The sequence below is a fragment of the Lynx canadensis genome, chromosome D1 (genome assembly GCF_007474595.2).
Source record: "Lynx canadensis isolate LIC74 chromosome D1, mLynCan4.pri.v2, whole genome shotgun sequence".
Lineage (NCBI taxonomy): Eukaryota > Metazoa > Chordata > Mammalia > Carnivora > Felidae > Lynx > Lynx canadensis.
Window position 1 is genome coordinate 103,954,160 of NC_044312.2, and position 23,583 is coordinate 103,977,742.

The 23,583-nt window shown below is 51.3% G+C and overlaps 1 protein-coding gene and 1 long non-coding RNA gene across 2 annotated transcripts in view; one reads left to right on the forward strand and one right to left on the reverse strand.

Annotated features, from left to right (window-relative positions):
* DTX4 (deltex E3 ubiquitin ligase 4) overlaps nt 1–19,917 on the forward strand; it is a 32,586-nt gene extending 12,669 nt beyond the window's left edge. The window contains exons 3-9 of the mRNA XM_030332212.1: nt 3,014–3,075; nt 3,401–3,562; nt 5,336–5,397; nt 6,851–7,003; nt 10,034–10,195; nt 15,447–15,536; nt 19,684–19,917. Of these exons, the coding sequence (XP_030188072.1) occupies nt 3,014–3,075; nt 3,401–3,562; nt 5,336–5,397; nt 6,851–7,003; nt 10,034–10,195; nt 15,447–15,536; nt 19,684–19,917 (925 nt within the window). The remainder of the gene's footprint in view (nt 1–3,013; nt 3,076–3,400; nt 3,563–5,335; nt 5,398–6,850; nt 7,004–10,033; nt 10,196–15,446; nt 15,537–19,683) is intronic.
* LOC115525174 lies at nt 18,387–23,389 on the reverse strand. Its single transcript, XR_003972321.1, has 2 exons — nt 20,260–23,389; nt 18,387–19,772 (listed from the first exon to the last, which is right to left on the reverse strand). It is a non-coding gene; the product is annotated as an uncharacterized LOC115525174 (long non-coding RNA).
* Between the last annotated feature and the right edge of the window lie 194 nt (nt 23,390–23,583).

The following is a 23,583-nucleotide window of genomic DNA, read 5'->3' on the forward strand; positions in this document are numbered from 1 at the left end:
AGCTGGGCTGGAAGGCAGGTCTCCTGACCCCTGTGCAAGCCTCCTTCCACTGTACCCTTCTGTATTTTGTCAGCAGATCTCTTCCTCCTCAAGTCCACTGCCACCATCCAGAGCCTGCTGACAAGTTTTCCCTTTCCTGGCATGGCCCCCCACCACGGTATTCCCGGGAGTCCTGCGTCCTCATATGGACCCTCCCTCTCTTCAGACCTGGCCCCGTCCCTGGGTCCCTCGGCTGCCCAGGGTGTGCTGGGGGGACTCTTTCCTGGTTAACCAGATTGGGTGTGGAAACCTGCCAGTCCAGTTTGTGGGAACAAAGGTGGCTTTTGTCACCCAGATCACAGCTACTTATCTTCTGGTGGGGGCAGTGGGGGGGGGGTTGCTCGGAGCTGGTAAGGGGGTGGGAAGGCAGGCGCAGGGCTGGGCTGTGAGCGTTGCCCCCTGGTGGGGAGCCAGCGAACAGACTCAGGCCGCCAGACTGCTTCACTCCTTTTCCAGACCAGCAGTGGGGAGGCCAATCAGTCCCCGCAGGGGACCCAGGGCTTAGGTGGCTGCCTTGCTCTTAGGCATTGGGGCAGGGAATCTTCAAGAAGTCCATCCCCCTGGCACCTGCTAACTCCAGACCCTCACAGGTTCACAGGTGAGGTTGTGAGGAGTTACTGGCAGGTTTGGGGCTCCAGTCTGGTTTCCCTGACTCCAGTCCACCATGCCGGGCCTCGCCCTGGGGGGCAGGCCATAGAGTCCAGAAGCAAGGCTGGGCCTCTCTTCTTGGCCAGCTTTCCTTGGTGTTGAATTCAGCTTTCCCCTCTCCCCATCCGGGTTTGATTTATCCTGGGGGTGGAAAGTAGGCTGCGGTGGTCTGTTGAGACACAAACGCTCCCACATCTGTTCTTTCACATCCTTCCCACAGCCCTGGTGCACATGTCATCATCCCGGGGAAGGGACAGGGGCCCCGGAAGACTCAGCGTAGCCGGGGAAGCACCCATCCCTGTGGGCATGTGGGGGACAGGCAGACCCTGTCCTCAGCCTTGAGGCCCCTCATTCCAGCCCCTCTCTCGTAGTCCTAGATTTATTCCACACGCTCTTTGTTCCCCATGTCCTCTGTCTGCCACGTGGGGTGACAGAGGGGTCACAGAGACACAAGAGCACAGCACGGCGAGTGGCTACAACAGCGGGCTCCGGAGCCAGATTTCCTGGGTTTGAATCCTTAGCTGTGTGACCTCCATCGGGTTTGCTCACCCTCTCTGTGCCTCAACCGCCTTGCCCATTAAATTGGAGCTAATGATAACGGCACCTCCTGTGGAGGTTGTTGGAAGTCTTAGATGGATTTGTGCGATGTGAGAGGTTAGAACCATGCCTGGTACCAGGTGGGTTCTTCAGGGTCACACACGGATGAAGGGCCACAGGCTGTCTTGTTCACCGCCATGTCCCCAGGCTCTAGGGGCAAGTCCAACCGGAAGGAGGGCTCTGTATGAATGAGCACGTAAGCAAATAACGAACACTGCAAAGAAACAACTGAACACGCCCCTTCCCCTCCTGTATTCCCAGCACCACCCTACCCCCCAACCCCCCATAGCAGATCTGCTGGCTTCTCAGGCCCTCTGGCCCCTGGAGTCATCTGTGACCTAGTCCATTGACGTCCTCGAGCTCCCTTTCCCCCTCCGAGCCCATCTGTGGAAGCCTGGGTGGCAGGGGCGATGGCGCACAACCCAGCCCCACATGTCCTCATGTTTTTCTATTTGGCGTCGTGGGAGGCCTCGCCTTTCCAGGCAGCTGTGCGGACTCCTCTCCAGAGCCTGGCTCGGGTTTCTGGGGAGAAGGACAGAAAGAGGAGGAGGCTTTGCCTGGTATTTAGATTTCTCAGCGAAAAGGAGGGGTAACAGCTGTTGGAGCAGTGGTTTCCCAATGTCAGGCTGGGATCAACCTTATCTGGATCCTCTCCAGAAGCGAGAGAAAATGCAGGTTCCGCGCCCCCTACCCCCCCCCCCCATGGGAATTCTGATTCAGGCCTGGGGCTCTGTCTTTTTAAAAGCTTCTCAGGAGCCACTTGGTACACCCACCCGGGCTTGAACTTGCCTCTCCATTTTTCATTCGCTCCACAAGCACTCACTGAATGCCTGCTAGTGTCAGGCTGTGAGGATATTTGTCCGTGTGGAGTTTTGATTCTGGAGGGGGCGAGAGTAAAGCAACAGCTTATTTTTTAAAAACCATCAGTTCCAGGGCACCTGGGTGGCTCAGTCGGTTGAGCCTCCGACTCTTGGTGTCGGCTCGGGCGATGATCTCGCGGTTCGTGAGTTCGAGCCCCGCGTCAGGCTCCATGCTACGGCCCAGAGCCTCCTTGGGATTCTCTGTCTCCCTCTCTTTCTGTGCCTCCCCCGCTCATTCTCTCTCTCTCAAAATAAATAAACTTAAAAAAATGTTTTTAAACCGTCAGTTCCCTGGGGGAAACAAAACAAAAACGAAAGAGAGTGAGGCAAGAGGGCTTGAGAGTCCCGGGGTGGGATGGAGGGGTGGGTCTCGGTATTAAATGAGATGGTCTCAGGAACCTCACAAAAAGGTGAGCCGAGACCAAAGGATCTGTAGGAGGAGGCGAGGCAGAGAGCATTTCAGGCAGAAGGAGCCACATAGGCAAAGGCCCTGAGGCAGCAGTGTGGCCCAGCTGGAGCAGGATAAAATGGTGAGGGGTATGTGAGGAGACCAGGAAGATGAGGATTGAGCGTGGCAGGGGGGGGGGGGGACGTTAGCAGGTCACGCGGAGCTGTGTGGGCTTTGCCGGGACCTCGAGAGACTTAAGGAGCCATTGCGAATTTGGGGGGTTCCAAGGGGAGGGGTGACATGGTCGGACTTAGATTTTAAACGTTAACATTTCCTGCTTGTGGTGCTAAGAACCGACTCTGCCTTGAATAGAGATAAGTAGTTTCTGTCGGAAAAGGGACCCCTCAGTGAGGGGATTTTGGGGGTTCCAACCCCACCCCACTTGTCAAAACCGTAATGTGTCTGCCCTTTCCTTCCACAGGGTCCCCACTGTGCCAGTAAAGAACCTCAATGGGTCCAGTCCTGTTAATCCGGCCCTGGCAGGTAAGCGCTTGCTTTACGGCGGGCGGGGAAAAGGAAAGCTCGGGCCAAGGAGGTGATGAGCATTTCCCGCAAAGAAAGAATTGAATGAAAGCAAATGTGGATGTTGGGAGCGGGGTGGGGAGGGCGGGAAGAAGCACAGCTTCTGTTGGAGAGGAGCAAACGCACACATTTCTGGGGCAGGCAGCGCGGGCCAGGGGAGGCCGAGTGAGTCAGGAGAGCTTGTGCCGGGGAAACGGGAGGGGGGGGGGGCGGGTTCCCAGGGAGGGCGGTTGGTGGGATGCTGGGAACTAACTCTGCAGTCCGAGCTCACGCCCTGCCCTTCCAGGAATCACCGGGATTCTCATGAGTGCAGCCGGGCTGCCCGTGTGCCTCACCAGGCCGCCCAAGCTGGTTCTCCACCCACCCCCGGTCAGCAAAAGCGAAATCAAATCCATCCCGGGGGTTTCCAACACGAGCCGCAAGACCACCAAAAAGCAGGCCAAGAAAGGTATCAGCCTCCTTGTCTTAGGGGGTGTGGGAGTCAAAGGCGTGGGCCTCGGCCGTGGCTTTGCCGCCATCACCCAAGGTCATACCCGTGGCTTCACCCTCTGTGCCTTCGTTTCTGCGTCTGCTAAGTGGGCCCAACTACCCCCTGTTCTGCTGATTGCACCAAAGTGGATTGTGCGTGAGTGAGAGGGAAGTGCAAAAACACGGTCCGGAAATATAGAGACACAGAACCACCAAGCGTGACGCATAAAATACGATACAGGGGACTGTCACTGTGGCCCTGGAGCCAGAACAGCCTGGGTTCCAGTCCTGACTGTGACACGTCCAAGTCATGTGACCACAGAGAGCCCTTTTTCTTTCCTTTACAATGGGGTAAAAAATGCTCACAACAAGTATGGGGCAGGTGTGCCCCAGAACGCATCCATGACAGGGAGTGACCACTGCCCTGTGTCCCCCCAGAGCCCCTGGGCTGATCCTTCGAACCTTCCTTCAGGCACTCCTTCCTCCCTGTGCACAGTCCCGTCACCAGGGGGTCCAGATGTGTGTCTACCCTGTCTCAGCCCTGCGGCCGGTCTTTCTGGCCGCTGGTGTTGGTTGTTCAATGTCTTGACCGTCACCCCAGGCCCCCACCTTACAACCTTGTTTTGAAGGGTCCGTGAGATCTCATGTATATTGTAACTGGGCCCAGGGCCTGGCAAGCAAGAGGCTCTCAATGAACAGAAGCTTCATTCTTAGAAGCGGGCTGGTGGGAAGGAAGGGCCTGCATCCTGGGTTTTGGCGGTTGCATGATCTGCTTCCTCAAACCCTTGCCCTACTTTTCTACTCCATCAAAAGTTCTCTGCTTAAATGAACTCAATTGCCCTGTTCATAGTCTGATAGGAAATGACAGGATTTCACACTTTCCCGCGCTTCCTGTGATTATTAATAGCACATGTTGGACCCTTAGCTGGAAAAGTGCTAAAGGTCTATGCGTCCATTAGCTTCTTTAATTGTCAAAGCAACCCTTTGAGTGGGCGCTCTTGCTTTGCCTGATCTCACAGGTGAGAAAATAGAAGCTGAGAGAAGCTAAGAGGGGTCCCCAGGGAGGCACTGGTCCTTTTTAAGGTTGTATCATCCTGTCTCCTGCCTTCAGACTGGGCTGCCTCCTAGAGGTCCAGCCCCCAGAGAAATTCCAGAATCGCTGCAGCCTGTCAGGATGCTTCCCTGCTGCTGGTCTCCCGCACCGTCAGCGGCCAAGGAAGCTGTGGGCATAGCTTCCTGCTTTCCCATGAAAATAAAATCACTTTGACACCACATTACAGACCGAGACAGTACTCGGCACACTGTAAAAAGCATGTGATAAGCCTACCTCATTTTTTTTTTTTTCTTTAACGCGTAACAGTTTACACAGTGCTGTCTTCTGCTACCTCGCCTCATCGTTTGGGCATGCCCAGGCTCTTTGATTACACGGAAGAGAGCCCCACACCACCCATCTCAGTTAAAAAGTGGGTTTGGTGAAAACAGGCCCGGGGCGGGGTGGGGGGGGACTGTCAGGAAAAAGACTTCGGGAGGGAAAGACAGGCAGGCACACCTCCCACCTTCCCAGACACCTAGCTCCTTCCTCCTCCTGCCGATTCCCTTTCAAGATTCTTAAATGTGGTTGCAGAATGAATTCCTCCCCCTGCCTGCTTTGAGCCTGGCTGCTGGCTCCCCTCTCCGCATGCCCAGCCTGATGAGGCCGTTTGATCCCTTACCTCTGTCTTGGTGGCCCACCGACCACCCTGTCCCCCCACAGGTAAAACCCCAGAGGAGGTGCTCAAGAAGTATCTGCAGAAAGTCCGGCACCCGCCAGATGAGGTGAGCACAGCGGGGAGGCAGGGCAGGGTTCACCCACAGCTTCTCCTCCGCCGGGGTTTTCCACAGGTTGCAGCAGGAGCGGATTTCTGCGTCTTGGCTGCTACAGAGCCGCTCAGAGTTGACACAGGGCTCCAAGGTTGGTGGTCTGGAGCCGTAGACCGAGGCTGCATTCTAAACCACCTTCCCATTAACAGTCTGAATGTAACAAAAACGGCATGACAAGCTCTGGGAACTGACGTTTATTTCTTCTTCTTCTTCTTCTACTTATTATTATTTTTTTAAGGAGGCTTGAACTCATGACCCTGAGATCAAGAACCGGATACTTAACCAACTGAGTCAGCCAGGCGCCCCATGGGAACTGACTTTTAAATGGGCTTGATGTAGACCGGTGGTTCTCAGCCAGAGGGAGTTCTGCATGGGGGGGGGGTGTGTGGGGGAGGGAACTGCTAATGGGCGGAGGCCAAGGGTGCTAAATAGCCACCGTGCCCAGGACAGCCCCCTCAGCGAAGAATTACCAACCCCAAATGTCAATAGTGCCAAGGTTGAGAAACCCTCTTGTAGGCTTATTGATTTATTTATCCTTAATGTTTATTTTCTTATTGAAAAATTTTTTTCATGTTCATTTATTTTCGAGAGAGAGAGACAGAGCGTTGAGTGGGGGAGAGACAGAGAGAGAGAGGGAGACACAGAATCCCAAGCAGGCTGCAGGCTCTGAGCTGTCAGCACAGAGCTTAACGTGGGGCTCGAACTCATGCACTGCGAGATCGTGACCTGAGCTGAAGTTGGATGCTTAACCGACTGAGCCACCCAGGCACCCCAGTATTTATTTTATTTTTGAGGGTGGGGAGAGGGAGGGAGCATATGCAGTGAGGGAGGGGTGGCAGAGAGAGGAAGACACAGGATCCAAAGCAGGCTCCAGGCTGTCAGCACGGAGCCCCATTCAGGGCTCCGACTCACAAACGGTGAGATCATGACCTGAGCCAAGGTCAGACGCTGAGCTGACCGAGCCACCCAGGCGTGCCTCTTGTTGACTTATTTAAACAGCAGCCCCTCTGGTACACTTGAGATACAATTGCTTTGCAAACGTTCAGCTTAAATAAAGGGTCTGTCAGCAAGTGTCTGTTTCCTCCGCAAGCCATTGGAGAACACCAAGGAAGGACAGTGTCTCATCATCGCCCTAAAGGAGAGGACAGTTTTGGTGGTGAGCCCCAGGTGGCCTGTGCCACCAGCAGCGATTATTCCAGGAACTTTTCTGCTGTGTAAAGTGAGATAAACCTAGATTTCGATTCCCAAAGGCATGTCTGTATATATCCTGGTTTGTGGGTTTTCTAGAAGAGGAACAGGGACACCTCACCGGACGTCTGATCATGCGAGAATCACTGCGGAGATCCTCTGGCCTCCCAGGCTGGGCCAGCGCTGAAGGCCTCTCTGCTCTGTCCCCTCCCACCCCCAGGACTGCACCATCTGTATGGAGCGCCTCACGGCCCCCTCGGGCTACAAGGGCCTGCAGCCAACAGTCAAGCCTGACCTGGTGGGAAGGCTGTCCAGATGCGGCCACATCTACCACATCTATTGTCTGGTCGCCATGTACAACAATGGCAACAAGGTTAGTGCCTGCGGGGCTGGCCCCCGCCCGCCATGGGCCCTGGAGGAGCAAAAGCGTGAAGGCCCTGTTGGGGTGATTTGGGGTGTCTGAGAGGCACCCTGGGGGCAGCAGGAGTGAGGATCTTGGCTGTTCTCAGCAGGGTCAGCGTCTACACAATTATAACGTTCGCAAAACCTGTCTTACCCAACTGCTTCCCTCCCCCATCTCTACAGTGGGTGTGATGGTCTGAGAGGTGTAGACTTCAGTCCATGAGAGTTCTTGGGGCGAAGGGGGGTTGACAGTGTGCCCATAGTGAGTGTTCATGACTCCCAGTGTGGGCAGGTTTCTAGTCCCTTCGAAGCTCACTGTTGGAGGAGGGGAAGGCTGTCTGTGATGCTCACCTGGTCCATACTGACGGCAGAGCAGTGTTCCTCCATGAAGCTGGATTCCAGGAATCTGCGAGTCTCCTTAGATGCTAACTCTCTCTTTACACTGTCTGAGCTTTTACTAAGGCACTGACATCCCTCATGTCCTTTGCTGTGCCTGGAATAACCATCACTCCCCTCTCCCCATGAATTCAAATCCTACTTGCTTCTCCAGACCCCGCTTGGATCGCAGCAGAATTTGAGGTTTCCCTGATGTCCCCAGCTTCTTACTCATCCCCTCCCCCCCAAAAGTCTGCCTTTCGGGGTCTGCTCTGTAGTTCTCCTGCTGTGGGAAAGAGGAGAGGAGAGAGTCAGCAGACCCAAGCTTGAACCCTGGCTTTAGTAACTGAGTGATTGTGGGCAAGATTTTCAATCTCTCTGAGATTTCATTTTCCATCTGGAAAATGGAGATAAAACAATACCTACTTTCCAGGGCATTATTACCATTATTAGTCAAATGGATATCTCCTTGGTATTATAGGTATAATTTTTTTTCCCTTCATCTTTATATAGCCCTGTGATTGAAGTTCCCAGAGTGCTGACCTTGGGCTGACCTTGGGACCTTTGTCTCAGAGAGCCCATGCTCAGTCACTGATGGATGATGCGGTCTGAACTGGTTTTCACTTTCCTGACCCTAGGTTAAAAGGTTTCATTGGGGCTTTGTATTTTAAGAGGTTATTTTGGATTTAAAGGGATTTTTTAGCATGTTCATTCTCTTTTTGACGACTATTTTCAAGAACAATCTAGCTCCTCTTTGCACTAATACTTTGAAGCATGCCGTTTAAAATTTTCTTCACACAGAAGAGGAAACAAAAGGACACAGAGAAACGCAGTGGTTCTCCCAAGGCCATGAAGCAAGTTAAGCCCAGAGCAGAAGGTGGAACCCTGGTTCTTGGCCCCAAGCCTTGGGTTCCTGTCCCGTTGACCACATGAAGTAACCTTCTCCATTGCCCTGAATGCAAGTTACTCCTTTAACATTAGTAGAGCTTGAGCTGAAGGTCCCCAAATAGCTCCACAGAGGGTCGCTGTCCTCCTGAAATGGTGCGGATGTCCTGGAGAACTTCTCTCCTGGCTGTGTGACAGCCTTTTCTGCACACATGGCTCCCTGCCCACGCCTTCCTTCTCACCCACTTTCTTCTGGAAAGCCTGGGAACAAGGTCTCCTCCCAGCCGTGCAGGCCACGCCTCGCTGGGTCCCAGTGTGAAGCCAAGGCCCCTTATATATCTGCATCCAGAGTCTTGTCCTGCGCCCCAACACAGCCACTGAGCCGTGGGCTTTGTACAGACCGCTGAGGACCAAGCCCTAACTAGTGTCCAAGTCCTTTAATGGTGCTGTGCCTCAGTTTTCTTCTCTGTAAAAGGGAATACTTTTTTTAAAATATTTATTTATTTGAGGGGGAGGGAGGGGCAGAGAGGGAGGGAGACAGAGGTGGGACTTGAACTCACAAACCAGGAGATCATGACCTCAACTGCTCAGGCACCCCAAAATGGGAACCATTTAAAACAAAATTTTTTTTTATATTTATTTATTTTTGAGAGACAGAGCACAAGTGGGGAGGGGCAGAGAGAGAAGGAGACAGAATCCAAAGCAAGCTCCAGGCTCTGAGCTGCCAGCACAGAGCCCGACGCGGGGCTCAAACTCACAAACTGTGAGATCGTGACCTGAGCTGAAGTTGGACGCTCAACCAACTGAGCCACCCAGGCGCCCCGGGAATCATTTTTAGGGCTAATAATAAATACTAAGGCTAATATTCCTTTAAAGCTGATATCAGGCAAGGCCTATGTGAAACAAGATGTAAAGTCTGTTGTAAGATTTAAAACACCTTCACTAACAACTCATTCCCTCCCTCGTTGCTTGTGCAGACCTTGTCCTCAATCCTTCAAAACCAGTCCAGAGCTCTTCTTTAAGGACCATTTTCTTAAAGTCAGCTTCATCTACTCGGGCACACGACACCCACTTTCTCTTTTCAGAGCAGTGGTTTCTAAACCTGTACGAGCCTTAGGGGTCATAAAAGTACTAATAACAGTTAGAGACACGACTTAGTGGTCAGCACTTCCTGTGGGTTCTCTAATTCAATCCTTCCAACAACCCAGTGAGATAGATGCTATTGTTTTCCTTGTGCTGTTACAAAGCCGAGACCCAGAGAGGTTAAGCGATTTGCTCCAGGTCTCCTAGCAGGTAGATGGCAGAGCTGAGAATCCAATCCAAAGTTCTCACTCTTCACTGCTACTTTCTGTAGCACCGCCCCCCCTCCCATCCAGTTTGGTGGCCTGGGGTGGGTTCCAAGCATCTTTGTTTCCAGCAAGCTTCGTCAGGATTGTGATGCTCAGCAGTTGGGCAGAGGCTGCTCCCTAGTGCTTTGTTGTTTGGTACTTCACGGTTCAATAATGACTCCCTGTGTATGTTCCCTGCCCGCATGGGCTGCTCTGCCTTTCAAGGATTGGGGGGGGGGGGGGGGTCTCTCTTACATGGCCCTTAGCATGGAGCTAATTTGTGGAATTTACTTATTTGGGTGCATTTTGTCCCCCTGGCCTTTTATCTTTGTCCCCTTCCAGGGTTAGGTGGGGTTAGGGGTGTGTTGCCAAAACTGTTTCCCAACCTGGCTGTTCCTGCCTTGCGCCCTCAGGACGGAAGTTTGCAGTGTCCAACCTGTAAGACCATTTATGGGGTGAAGACAGGCACCCAGCCTCCGGGGAAGATGGAGTACCACCTCATCCCTCACTCCCTGCCCGGCCACCCCGACTGCAAAACCATCCGGATCATCTACAGCATCCCTCCTGGCATTCAGGTGCTCCCGAGTCAGCCACGGGCTTTTATTTACTTATTTTTTAAGTTTCAGTGTTTGCAGGCAATAGGTTTGTCTTTTCTTTAATGTTTATTTATTTTTGAGAGACAGAGACAGAGCACGAGGGGGGAGGGGCAGAGAGAGAGGGAGACACAGAATCCAAAGCAGGCTCCAGGCTCCGAGCTGTCAGCACAGAGCCCGATGCGGGGCTCGAACCCACGAACTGTGAGATCATGACCTGAGCCGAAGTTGGACACTTAACTAACTAAGCTGTACAGGTGCCCCGGTAATATGTTTGTCTTAATCTGTTCAGGCTGCTGCAAGAAAATATCACAGACTGGGTAGCTTTTAAACAACAGAAAGTTATTTCCCACAGTTCTGGAGGCTGGGAAGTCCAAGCTCAAGGTGCTGGCAGATTCACTATCTGGTAAGCCCCTGCTTCCTAGGTCACGGACATCTTTATGCTGTGTCCTCGTGGCAGAAGGGGTGAGGGAGCTCTCTGGGGTCTCTCTTATGAGGGCACTAATCCCATTCATGAGGGCTCACCTTCATGACCTTATCACCCACCCAAGACCCAACCTCCAAATACCATCATCTTGGGGGTTAGATTTCAACTAGTTAATTTCCGAGGGATACAGACTCTCAGTTTATAGCAGTCCATTACTTCTTGTACTTCTTGCTTGCAAAATACATTCTGTTCCAATAGTCCCCAAAGTCTCAACTCATTCCAGCATCAACTTTAAAGTCTAAATCCGAGGACTCACCTACATACCATCTAAATCAGAGGTGGGAGAGACCCCCATGTACAAGTTCCTCTCCAGCTGGGACTCCGTGAAACTGAACAGGTTATGTGGTGGGGCCCTCATGAACAGGATGGGTGCCCTTGTAAAAGAGCCCCCGGAGAGCCCCCTCATCCCTTCCCAAATCGAGGACACAGGGAGAAGACAGCGGTCTATGAACCAGGAAGTGGGCGCCCACCCGACACTGGATCTGCTGGCGCCTTGGACTTCCCAGCCTCCGGAACTGTGAGAAATAGATCTCTGTTGTTTAAGCCACCCAGTCTGTGGTGTCTCATTACAGCAGCCGGAGAGAAATAAGATAATTTTATACTGTGAAAAGTTTCCTTTCCTCCGTCCACCCGGTTTCACCTCCTGCCCCCGCGTTCCACCATTGTTCTTACCTTCTTACGTGTCCCCCAGGATTCTCCGTGCATGTGCAGCAAAGACTGTTTGCACCTCTCCCATTGGTACACAGAGGGGGACAGTTTAGACATATTGTTCTGCACCATGGTTTTTTCAATTAACAATATAGTTTGTAGATCTTCCCATGTTGGTATAGAGGGAGCTTCTTCGTTCCGTCTTGGCTCTGGGTGAGAATCCATAGTATACATGCACCCTAATTTATATTCAACAGTCTCCACTTGATGGGCATATGGATTGCTTCCAGTCTTTTTACTACAACAAATAATACTGTAACAGATAACCTTGTATGCATGTGAGTATATCTGTAGAATAATTTTCCAGAAGTAGAATTTCTTTGTCAAATGATATTTGCATTTATAATTCGATAGATGTCCCTTGGCTTTGATTTTTGTGGGCATTTCTTTCCTCTTTTGATTCTTTGAAAGACAGCCCTAAGGAACAAATTGAACCTTATTCCTGACAGTAAATACAAATGTGCCCCTTCCTTCACACATTGAAGATTTTCTAACTGATCTAGGATTCATTTATTTGGCAACTATTTATCAGTTCACCCTTCCTTCCTCCCTCTTCCTTGCCTTCTTCCATTTTGTCTCTTATTTAACAAACATTGGAGGATGGATTATGGGCCAGGCATGTTCTAGGTGCTGGAGAAGCAAAGGTGAGCAAAGCGGACTCAGTCTTTTCTCCTCGGAGGCCCCCATTCTAGCGGGATGAGGAAGTCAATGCCCGGATACATAAGCAAGGTATTGCCAGCTAGCGATAAGAGATGTGGCAGAAATAAACCAGAGCAGGTGAGATAGTCTGTAAAATAATTTAAAGAAAAATATGGTTATTCCTGGAGGGACTTACCAGCCAGTCAGAGAAAATAAGTCTACATCACCGAACTATAGAACACAACATAATGTGCACCATAGATAAACGCTGTGGGGGTGGGGGAGGGCAACACAAGAGGTCTTCAAAGTCTGAAGACACTTGGGTTCTGAATCCTGGGTGACTCTGTATTGGCTGGGACTTTGGACAACCACCAGACCTCTCTGAGCTCGGTTTCTTTTTTCTTTTTTTAACGTTTATCTTTGAGAGACAGAGAAAGACAGAGCCTGAGCGGGGGAGGGGCAGACAGAGAGGGGGTACATAGAATCTGAAGCAGGCTCCAGGCTCCGAGCTGTCAGCACAGAGCCCAATGCGTGCCTCGAGCTCACAAACCATGAGATCGTGACCTGAGCCAAAGCTGCATGCTTAACCAGCTGAGCCACCCAGGTGCCCCTTGGTTTTTTCATCCGCATAGCTGAGAACCTCCTGTGCAGGGGGCTTTGTAAGAGTGGGAGTGAACATTTGTATGTGCTTGCTGTGGTATTGGGCACGGTGGTCAGGGGCTCAGTGCCTGGTGACTGGCATCATGTGAGCAAGCTACTTGTCCGGGTAAAGAAGAAGAGGGCTTATGTCTGTCTGGGAGGGTCTGAGGAGACATTCTGGTGCAGGGCACCAGTAGTTGAACCTTGAGAGCCATAAAGAAATGGAGGAGAAGGTTTTTAGTGGGAGGACACAGCAGAGTTGTGGCGGAGAAGAAGCAGGGGTGTTGGTGGGCCACAAGGAAGAGTTTAATTTGGGGACTTGCGACGGTGGGGGATGGGAGGAAGGAGCAGAGAGTGAAGGAGGACTGTGGGCAGGCCATGGAAGGACGCCAGCATGGTGAGGGCTGCAGCTTTATTTGTCAGGCTTTGTTTGTCCAGCTCACTGCTGGACGCGACCAACATTTTGGGAAGTTGTGTAGTTGGGACTGCACTTTGGGAAGGTCAGCCTGGAGGAGGAGTGAGGGGTGACCTGATAGACCAGTTAGGAGACCATTCTGGTCATGGGGCCTGAACAAGGAAGGTGCGGAGGATGAGGGAGAGTTAGATGTGGTTGGAGGTGGGGGCAGCTGCGACCTTCTGGAATGACTGGAGGCAGCCAGTTGGGATGGTAGGGACAAGACTGACAATATGGGAGTCGGGGAGTCGGGAGAGACAGCCGGTGGCTGATCTCTGGTGGGAAGTAGGGCAAAGATCAGGGCGGGGCAACCATTTTGCAGGAGATTCTTTTCCCAGCCTCTGGGACTAAAGAATGGAGAGCCAGCACGGGGGTCAAGGGGGTGGGAGGGGTGGTGTTGAGGGGCCACTTGCTGCCTGTGTAGACGCCATGGATCACGGATCGTCCAGGAAAACTCAAGCTTGCACCAAGGGAAATGCATCTCTCTGCGGTCAGTGCAGCCACTCTGTAAACCACCCTCTGCGAGTCAGTAGCAGGACCCCTCAGTGCTGTGTCCGTCCCTGTCCCTGGAGACTCCAGAGACCACAAGGGCTTGGGGTTTCCAAGAGGAGTCGAGAACTTGGAGTTCTGCCTTCACTTCAGAGAACGAGTCTCCAATCTAGAGGAGGCAGAGTCATGACTGCTCCACTTGGCGACGTGCAGGGAGCACACAGCCTCCTGGGGTCAGCGCCAGGCGGGTGTCTGTGTTGCAGACAGGCAAGTCCCAGGAGGGTGAGGCGCGGGCAGAGCCGTGCTGGGAATCGTCTTTGGAGTTGGGCAGTCTGGCTTACAAACAGCTGTGGCCGTGAGCGTGTTGTAAATGTGCTGTGATTTCATGGGACTATGAAATTCAGAACTGTCACGTCCTGCATCTCCAAGAAGACGTTGTTACCTCTCTCAGCCCAGGGGTATACTTCCCTTCTCCTGTATCGCGCTTAAGATGTTCAATTTGGAAAGGATAGATGATCTTGAGCCATGCTATTAAAAATCTTTTTAAATCACAGGATTTAAAACTCAGTTTGGGAGGGATGGGTGCCTGGGTAAGTTCAGTTAGTTAAGTGTCTGACTCTTGGTTTCAGCTCAGGTCATGATCTCGCAGTTCCAGAGTTTGAGCCCTGCATCAGGCTCTGCACTGACACGCAGGGTCTGCTTGGGATTTTCTCTCTCTCTCTGACCCTCCCCTGCTCTCCCTCTCTCTCTCTCAAAATAAATAAATAAACTTCTAAAAAATAAGTCTGGAACCACCATCCACTATAAGAAAAAAATGAAAAGTCTGTGTTTTCTTATAGTTTCTTCATTCATTCATGCATTCATTCACTCCTTGACTCATTTTTTTTTCAGCCACGGCACAGTTATCATTTGTGTGAGAGCTTGTGCTAGGAGCTGCATGGAATTATCAATATTAGATTGGCTTCATCTAGAAGGGATTTTTTAAATGGCTCCACAGACCCTCAGGGGGTCAGGGATGCTCAGAAATTATAGACAAACATTTCTGTTTGGGGTGGGAAGGGGTTGGGGGGGGGAATAGATGCATTGGTTCTGGGAGAAAAGTCCCTCACTTTTCATGAGCTTCTCAAGGGGGCCTGTGGATCCTGATTAGGAATCCTGGCTTCTGGCCAAATTCTGCATCAGTTCCTGTCCCTGCTTGCTTGCTGAGTTGGGGTATCAGTGCAGCATTATTCACAATAGCCAAGACCCTACATGCACATCAGTGGATGAATGGATAAAGATGACTCCAAGGCTCCTGGCTCAGAGGCGCTTTTGTTATTCTGAGTACTTTAGAGGGAAAAAGTTCATCATGTGCCTCAGGAAGCCTGGGCTTAAATTTTGGCAAAGCCATTGACATTGGAGAAGCCCTGTAACCTCTCTAGGCTGAAGTTTTCCTCTTTTGTAAAACAAAAGAGCCCGTGGCCAGAGCCCCCCGGGTGATGACGATGAACGTTTACTGAGCTCTTACTATGCACTGCGGTGCCAAGCTCACTTTAGCCTTCACACTCTCCCTATTCGATGGATGGGGGAACCCACACCCCAAGAGAGGGCTCCAGCCGACACATCGGGAGGTGGCCGCTCTGGGTCCAAACGCAGGTCTAACGACTCCAAAACAGGCGGGAAACCACTGCTATCACTGCTTTGGGATCTGTTCTCTGTCCAGACGCTATGACCGTTATTATTGTCATCATTACTTGAATTAGTCACGCATGGTCTGCACCCCTTCATTAAAAAACATCTTGAAAAATGCCTTTCGCCGGCTTCCTTTCTGCTTTCAGGGGCCGGAACACCCGAATCCTGGGAAGAGTTTCAGCGCCCGTGGCTTCCCAAGACACTGTTACCTTCCAGACAGCGAGAAAGGGAGAAAAGTAAGAACGGGGGTTTGGGGGACTGGGGGGTAGGATTTGCTTCTGTGTCAGGGCCCCAAGTTTTGCTTCCTGCTGTGCACAGGCTAAAGAGCTGAGTCTCTTTTTACCATAGACGCACATGGTAACAAGGTCATATTTGAGTCAACTGTAGGTCAAGGTGGGGACAATTAGAATGTTTTCTTTTGCAGGATAGTTGGGGCAGGGCTTTTTCCTCTCCTGGATAGCACTGGCAATAATTCATCTATTTTAGGATCCTTTCCCAGGGGGCTTTGCTGCTTAGCAGATGGTCCTGGGACCAGCACCAGTGACAACACCTAGAAGCTTGGTGTTGAGATCAGGGAAGGTTTTGAAAATCCAATCATTTTCTGGCCTTAGCCACAGAAAAATGAACATAAAGATTTTATTCTAATTTTACAATTCATAGAACCACTGAAGCCCAAACCTCGGGGCACCTGGGTGGCTCAGTTGGTTAAGCATCCGGCTTCGGCTCAGGTCATGATTTCATGACTTCGTGGGTTCAAGCCCCGCATTGGGCTCTGCACTGACAGAATGGAGCCTTCTTGGGATTCTCTGTCTGTCTGTCTCTCTCTCTCTACCTCTCCCCCACTTGCACTCTCTCTGTCTCTCTTAAAATGGGTAAATACACTTTTTTAAAAAATGCAGAACCTTAGAAACTCCTTCATTTTAACAAGATCCCAGGTGATCTGACAGTACATTAAAGCTTCAGAGGCACTGCTCCAGGGCAGGGATCCTAATTTGTGGGAGATTACCTTTTTTCTTTTCTTTTAATGTACTTCTGTATTCTATGACTTTCCAAAAGACAGAGGGAAAAATCATTGGGTTTCTGGATCCCCAGTGATTCATGGTTCAAGCTTCAGTGGTTCTATGAATTGTAAAATTAGAATAAAAATCTTTATGTTCATTTTTCTGTGGCTAAGGCCAGAAAACGATTGGATTTCCAAACCTTCCCTTATCTCAAAAAGGAAAAGAACCATTGATCTAAGGGGGTGTCGTGCCCCTTCTTGTGGGGTGCAGTGCTGGACCGGAAGTGGGTTTTAGCTAGCTTTCTCTAGGTCCTGCTAGGTAACAACCTTGGTCTCAGAGGCTGACATCAACAAATGCTGACTCTCATGCACTGTGCATGCCAGTGGCTGTGGCTTGTTTGGCTGCTATGAGTCCACTCTGTCTGCTCCGTGGGGCTCCGTGTCCTGGAATCCAGGCTGAAGGAGCAGCCTTTCTGTGGTCTCTGCCCTTCTCCTGGAAGGGAGCAGAGGAGCAAGAGAGAATCCGAGTGGAATAGTGTGAACCCACTACAGCTGCTGCTGGAAGCTTGTCGCTCCTACTCACCTTTCACAGGCCCCAGCAAGTCATGAACACCACACAAGGAACGGGGTCATGAACTGCCTACAAGGCAGCCCCTTGGGTCACATGGCAAAGGGCATGGGTGTTCTGTTACAGAGGAGGAAGCAGATCATGCGGAACAATGAGAAAATCAACCACATGGTGAAGATGTACCCAGTGCAGGGTCCTCAGATTAGAAGTCAGGACCAGTCCTGATCCTGAGCCCTGAGCAAGCCATATTTCTGTGCCTGAGCCCCAGCTCTACAGTCCCAACCGCTGGCTAAACATGTCTGCTGTGAAGTCCTACTGCTAAAACTTGAATCTTCTTGCCAAGAGCTGCTCCCCCTCTCTTCCAGGCCTCCCTCCTCTTGTTAATGACATACCCAGAATCCCTGGGACCCATATTGGACACAGTAGTCTCCTTGGACTCTCTCTCTGAGCCACCACCCCACTGGCTTGTTTCCCAGTGAACTGCCCGCCAAACCACGTGACTCCTTTTCTAATCCTGCCATACCCACCTAGTAAATACATTTTTTTTTAAGCTTATCTATTTATTTTGAGAGAGAGAAAGAGCATGAGCAGGGGGAGGGGCAGAGAGAAAGGGAAAGAGAGAGAATCCCGAGCAGCCTTCACACTGTCAGCACAGAGCCCGACACGGGGCCTGATCTCACAAACCATGAGATCATGACCTGAGCTGACATCAAGAGTCTGATGCTTAACCCACTGAGCCACCAGGGGCCCCATAAATACTTTCATCTTTTACCTGCCACCAGGTTAAGTATCTTAAAGTACAGTTTCTACCACCAAACTTTTTTGTTGAAAAGAAATAAGGTAGAAAAAAACCCCAAAAATTGTTCTGATATCTTTCCCTTCCTTCTTTACAAAGTACGATCTTCTCAGCTTGGCATTCAAGACCTACTATGGTGGGGGTCTGAACCTTCCCCTCTCACTAATTCCTCACCTTTATCCTTCACATCTGCTGGTCTGGGACCTTAACCTTGGGCTCTTGCACAGTGAGGTAATAAGAGCCTGGGCTTTGGAGACAAACTGGCCTGGGTTCGAGTCCTACTTTAGCAATTTACCAGATGTGGGGACTGGCATAAAGATGAACATTCTGAGGTCTTAGTTTCTGGATCCATATAACAGTGGTTATGATTTCTATCTGTGTGGACAGGATGTTGTTAAGAATTAAGTGAAAGTAGCATTTGTAAAATGCCCAGCATGGTGACAGCTGTTGTTATAATTACACATGCCTTGGCTCATATTCATTTACTGTGTGTGTCTACATGTCCTTTTCTATTAACGGACAGCTGGCCCTTAAACAACTCAGGGGTTAGAGGTGCTGACCTCTATCCTCCCAAAGCTGATATCCACATATAACTTTGACTTCCCCAAAACTTAACCACTAACAGTCTACTGTTGACCAGAAGCCTTGCCGACAACATAGGCAGCCAGTTAACACGTATTTTGTATGTTGTGTGTATGATATACTGTATTCTTACAATAAAGTAAGCTAGGCAAAAGAAAATATTGTTAGGAAAATCATAAGTATCATACTGTGAAAATATTTATATTTTATATTTTTATGTATTATATATATATTATATTTTATATTATACTGTAAAAAAAAGACCACGTGTAGTGCACCTGCACAGTTCAAACTCGTGTTGTTCAGGGTCAGCTGTATCTCCCCCCTCCTCTCCGACAGTTCAGAAGCATCTTCCCCCATGAATTCTGTATGGATCCACATCTGAGAGTCAACAGAGTAGTAACTCACACCACGGACTGTAAGTTCAGGCAGTCCTGAAGTCTAGGCCCTCTGCCATGTACTAGCTGGACGAACAGGGCAAGTCTTTATCTTCTGAGCTTCTTCGTGTGTAGAAAGGAGATAAGGAGAATACCTGTCTTGTCGAGTTGTTGTCACTGGTACGTGACCCAGTGCTTGCTACGTAGTAAGTAAACCCTCGGGGGAGGGTCGATCGTATCTCTACCATGTGCCATTACTTCATGTTGGTATTACCACTCTTACAGTTCCCCACCTCCAGCCCATAGCGTGTCGACGGTCATTCTTTTTTGAATCCAGGTCGCTTTTATCGGCCGTCTTCATGCTGGGTAGGGTGTTAGGCCCTTGTCTTACTCCACGGCCATTTTTTAAAAATTTAGCTGAATGAGAACACTCTTCAAGCCCGAACACCTCTCTGGGCCTCACCTATGAAATAGAGACAATAGTAGCCCCCGCCAGATCTGCCTCCATGTGTGGTTGTGTGGACCAGGTGAGTAAATGAATGTGAAATGGCCTGGCAGAGGTCACCCCACTTCAACCATGTCACCGGAGAGCTCTGCCACACCACTAGCTGAGGGTGCACTAATGCCGCATTCGGGCGGTGGAGGAAATGGCGGACACGCTTCAGAAGCTCTTGGATCGTGAGTGCCTCGAATTCCTAGATCCTGTCTTTTAGCCAGGCTGCTGTAGCTAACTAACATCTGTTGAGGTGTGGGTGCCAGGCACTGCTATGAAAGCCCTCGTACCATTTAGCAGATCAGAGCGTTGCCATTTTGTAAGTAAGGCAATTAAGGCCCAGAGAGGGGACAGAATATGCCCAAGGTCACACAGTTAGTTGGTGACAGACCCAAGACTTTACCTTGCGGCTCCCTGACTCCACCCCCAAATTCTGTCTATTCACTGTGCCGCTGGGGGCATCCTGATGCCAGAAGACATGGACCCTTGGGAAGACCCCACCATCAAGACATAGTTTCTGACCAACACTGAATGTCTGCCTTTGGTCTCCTGCCTCCCCTCGCTCAGGTGCTGAAGCTGCTGCTTGTGGCCTGGGATCGCCGCCTCATCTTTGCCATCGGTACCTCCAGCACCACCGGCGAGTCAGACACCGTCATCTGGAACGAGGTCCACCACAAGACAGAGTTTGGCTCTAATCTCACGGGTCACGGCTACCCAGATGCCAATTACCTGGATAATGTGCTGGCTGAGCTGGCTGCCCAGGGCATTTCCGAGGACAGCACTACCCAGGAGAGGGACTGAGCTGGAGGGTCTTTGAGCCAGGAGGGGCCGCGGGGACCACAGGGCAGGAAGTGGGAGAATCGAGGTGGAAGTTGGTGCCATGCCCTCCCAATCCCCTCATTTCCCGCTCTGTCCTATCCCCATTCCCCATCCCTCCTGGCCACAGCGGGGAGGGAGATGAATAAGGTGATGTCATTCATAAACCTCATCCACCACAAAGGGGACATGGGATGAGGGCCATCCTCGGTCTGTTCCCATGGAGTTTTCGGTGCTGGGTAGGCAAAACCCCCCCCCCCCCCGCCCCCCTGAGTAGGGGCACGGTCAGCACACTTAGGGTATGGACAGAGCGTGGGCACTCCATACCTTGGCCTTGTGAAGCCTGAGGTTCAATGCCTCAGCTGGCTTCTTGCTGCTTCCACTCTGCTTTGAGAGCGGAGTTTCTGCTTTTCTCTCCTCCTCTGGAGGCGAGGAGCTCTCACTGTGCAAGATTGGGGGGCAAAGGGGTGAACCGCTAAATTGCTGTGACATCAGATGTCGATGCCTCGGTGTTCAGCGAGGAAGCACTTCTCACCAAGAGGGTCAGAGAAGCAAAGGCTTCTGGGAGCACACTCGGCTCTCAGAATAGTCCTTGGCCTCTCTGGGCCCTCCCTCCTCACATCTTCGACCTGTCCAAAGAGGCATCTGGTTCTCTTGTGTGGATGGACGGACTCTGGGATTCCTCTCTGGGTTGGCATCCCATGATGTTTCCAGCCCCTCTCTGATCAGACCAGAGTCTGCATCCCACTTAGCATCTGAACTGTCCTCAGGGAGAGGAGCCCATAGCCTTCTTCCCAACTCATCCCAGACCAGCTCAAAGATTCCATGAGTTTCATCAAGTCACTGTGAGTAGAGCCCAGGCTGGGTTCTGTGCCATCTATGTATGCTCATATGTGTGTGTGTGTGCTCGAGTGTGCACCACTGGGCCAGGTTGGTGGACAGTCCCATCCTGTTCTCCCATTCTGTTTTGCAAACTGTCAAACTCCAGCTCTGATGGGGCTCAAACAGCCAGGCTGTGGTTCCTTGACTTTCTTCACCCTTTGCCAACCCATTTCCACAGTAAACTTGGACCCAAATGGTAACAATCATGCATCTTTCTAGATGCCCCCAGGGAACAGTGCTTGGGGAGATGTGTCAGGTGAGGACTGGACTGACCCCTTTTTATATCTCTTTCAAGACCGTATCTAAACCAGTCTATCCGGTCATGTTTTTATGAGGGCTTCGATCTGTCTCCATGCACGCTTGCTAATCAGAGCCCAGAGGGGGCTGGGCCCCTCATCTATTACAGATTGACCTAGAGCATGGAGGCAGACTTTTTAGCTCATTCCCAACAGGGTTGGGACCACATCATGGTCTAGTCCAACCTGCATTTGGGTTGTGTCCCAAGACTCTGTCTGTCCCCTCCCCAATATTCCTCTTGCTTTTCACTTCCCTTAAGGAATGAATTGGGGGTCAGGGAGAAGAGAAGGGGGATCAAGAAAGGAAACCCAATTCCCCCTTTGAAAGTGGGTTCTTTGAACTATGTGTTTGGGGGAAGTTCCTCTGGATACTAATTTGAATTTATATACCTCATGTTTTGGGGGTTTGACGTATATATATCCATATATATTTCATAATATTTGGAAGGTTTTTGATGCTAGAAAAATGGAAACAAAAGAACCTTCAAAAATGGTACTTAAGTTAGAACCTGAAGCCAGGCTTTCCTGAGAGCTGGCTCCGTGGCCGCTTGCTGTTTGCCTGAAGCCATTTTGACATTGGTGTGGCCAGTGGATGCACCTGAGTGTCGCCCAGTTCCTTGGGAGGTACTGGTGCTGGGCCTTTCCTTATTCTCTGAATGGCTGTCGGGTTGCTGACTGGCTCCAGCAGAGGGAGCTCTGACGAGAGGAATACTTCCTGACAACTCAGCTCTCAGGTCAGCCGGCCACCATCTTCTCTCACCAGCGGACCAGGAGATTGGGCCTGAGTCCACTGCACCACAGGGCACAGTTTCCTGCCAGTCAGGAGGAAACACTTGAACTCAACGGAAGAGACATGGCTGAGGCATTTAATATCCGCTCCCCCCCGAACCGTGCCCTTTGCCAGGCCACCCTGTCCCAGAGGTCATCGAACAGCCTCACTGCACCCCTAGTACCATCTCTGCCCTTCAGCACCTGGGTCAAGTGTCTGCCGAGCTTCTCACCCACAGGGATGAGGAAACACACAGTTTCAGTGGGTAGAAACACACAGCTCTGGAGCAGGAGGTGGGGAAAGAAGGCAAATGAGGTTTGACAACTGGCCATGGCAGCGGGGACAGGCTGATTTCCCTGCCTCGGGCAGAAGGTATGGGTGGGGAAGGGGACAGCCAAGAAAAGAAGGAAGGGGACTCAGAGAATGGATAGGAAGGCAGGCGGTGTGCCAGGGGTAATACCACTTCGAGGGTAAGTCTTAATACCTTCAAGACCTTACCCCTAGGATGCCGACCGTGTCTGTACCCCCCATTCTTTTCCTCCCTGAGGATGCTCAGCAGGGGGTACCTCCTCCTTGTGCTGCCCTTCGGTGGGACTTTCTGGGCAGAAGGATCTTGAATTTCCTTTTAACGCTGTGCCAAGCAAGGCGGGGGGCAGGGGGGAGGCAGCCCTTTGCCCTTTGTGCCAGCCTAGAAAGGCACGGTCTCAGGCGCAGTGAGCACCCTGCCAGTGGAGGTACTGAGCACCGATCCCTGGGACACGGGACGTTTCCCCACCAGTGTTGTTCCTGCTCTGTTCCCTGGGTTGCACAGGGAACCCCATGCCTTGCCTGTCATGGCCGGACCACCAGCTGCCTGGTTTTCCCCTTCCTGAGTCTCCAGGGATGACAAATGGGATTGCAGACAAACTCTGTCAGATGCCTGTCCCTTAGAGGTCAATTGTGTATATGTGGTTGTGCGTGCCTTTGTGTTTCATACCCTTTCTCCTGCCCTTTTGTAGAACTTGGACTTTCTCTGTGGTTTTACACTTGGTCAAAAGTACTTGTCCTGGTATTGCACTGTCGTGTGCATGAGAGGGGAGGGAGGAGACCCCGCGTGGTACAGGAAGGGGCCTGTCCCCTATCCTTGTCCGTGGTCACTGGCATTTGCGTGGGGGTTTTCTGGGAGAGGGAAGGTGAATGCCCTAATGTAAAAACTAACCGATGTGTTGTGAAGTCCTTGGTGTTGCTCTGTGAGAGGACATCGCCACCTGGTGCTCATGAGGTGTATGTGCAGAACAATAAATGGCAAATGAACAACCACAAATTGCTGTTCCCCTTCTGCTTTTTGTAGGTCAGGGCGCCTATGAGGCATTTGGGGCACCTCTCCGAGTCTGGGAGCAACCACAAGTCCTTCCACTGACTGGGGGCAGGGGATTCCCTTCTTTCTCGGCAGCCCCACCATATCTTTTCCACCCACACATTTGACCAAGGGACCTGACCTGACTGCTTGTTCCTCTCAAGAAAGAGACCGCATGGGGGCGCCTGGGTGGCGCAGTCGGTTAAGCGTCCGACTTCAGCCAGGTCACGATCTCGTGGTCCGTGAGTTCGAGCCCCGCGTCAGGCTCTGGGCTGATGGCTCAGAGCCTGGAGCCTGTTTCCGATTCTGTGTCTCCCTCTCTCTGCCCCTCCCCTGTTCATGCTCTGTCTCTCTCTGTCCCAAAAATA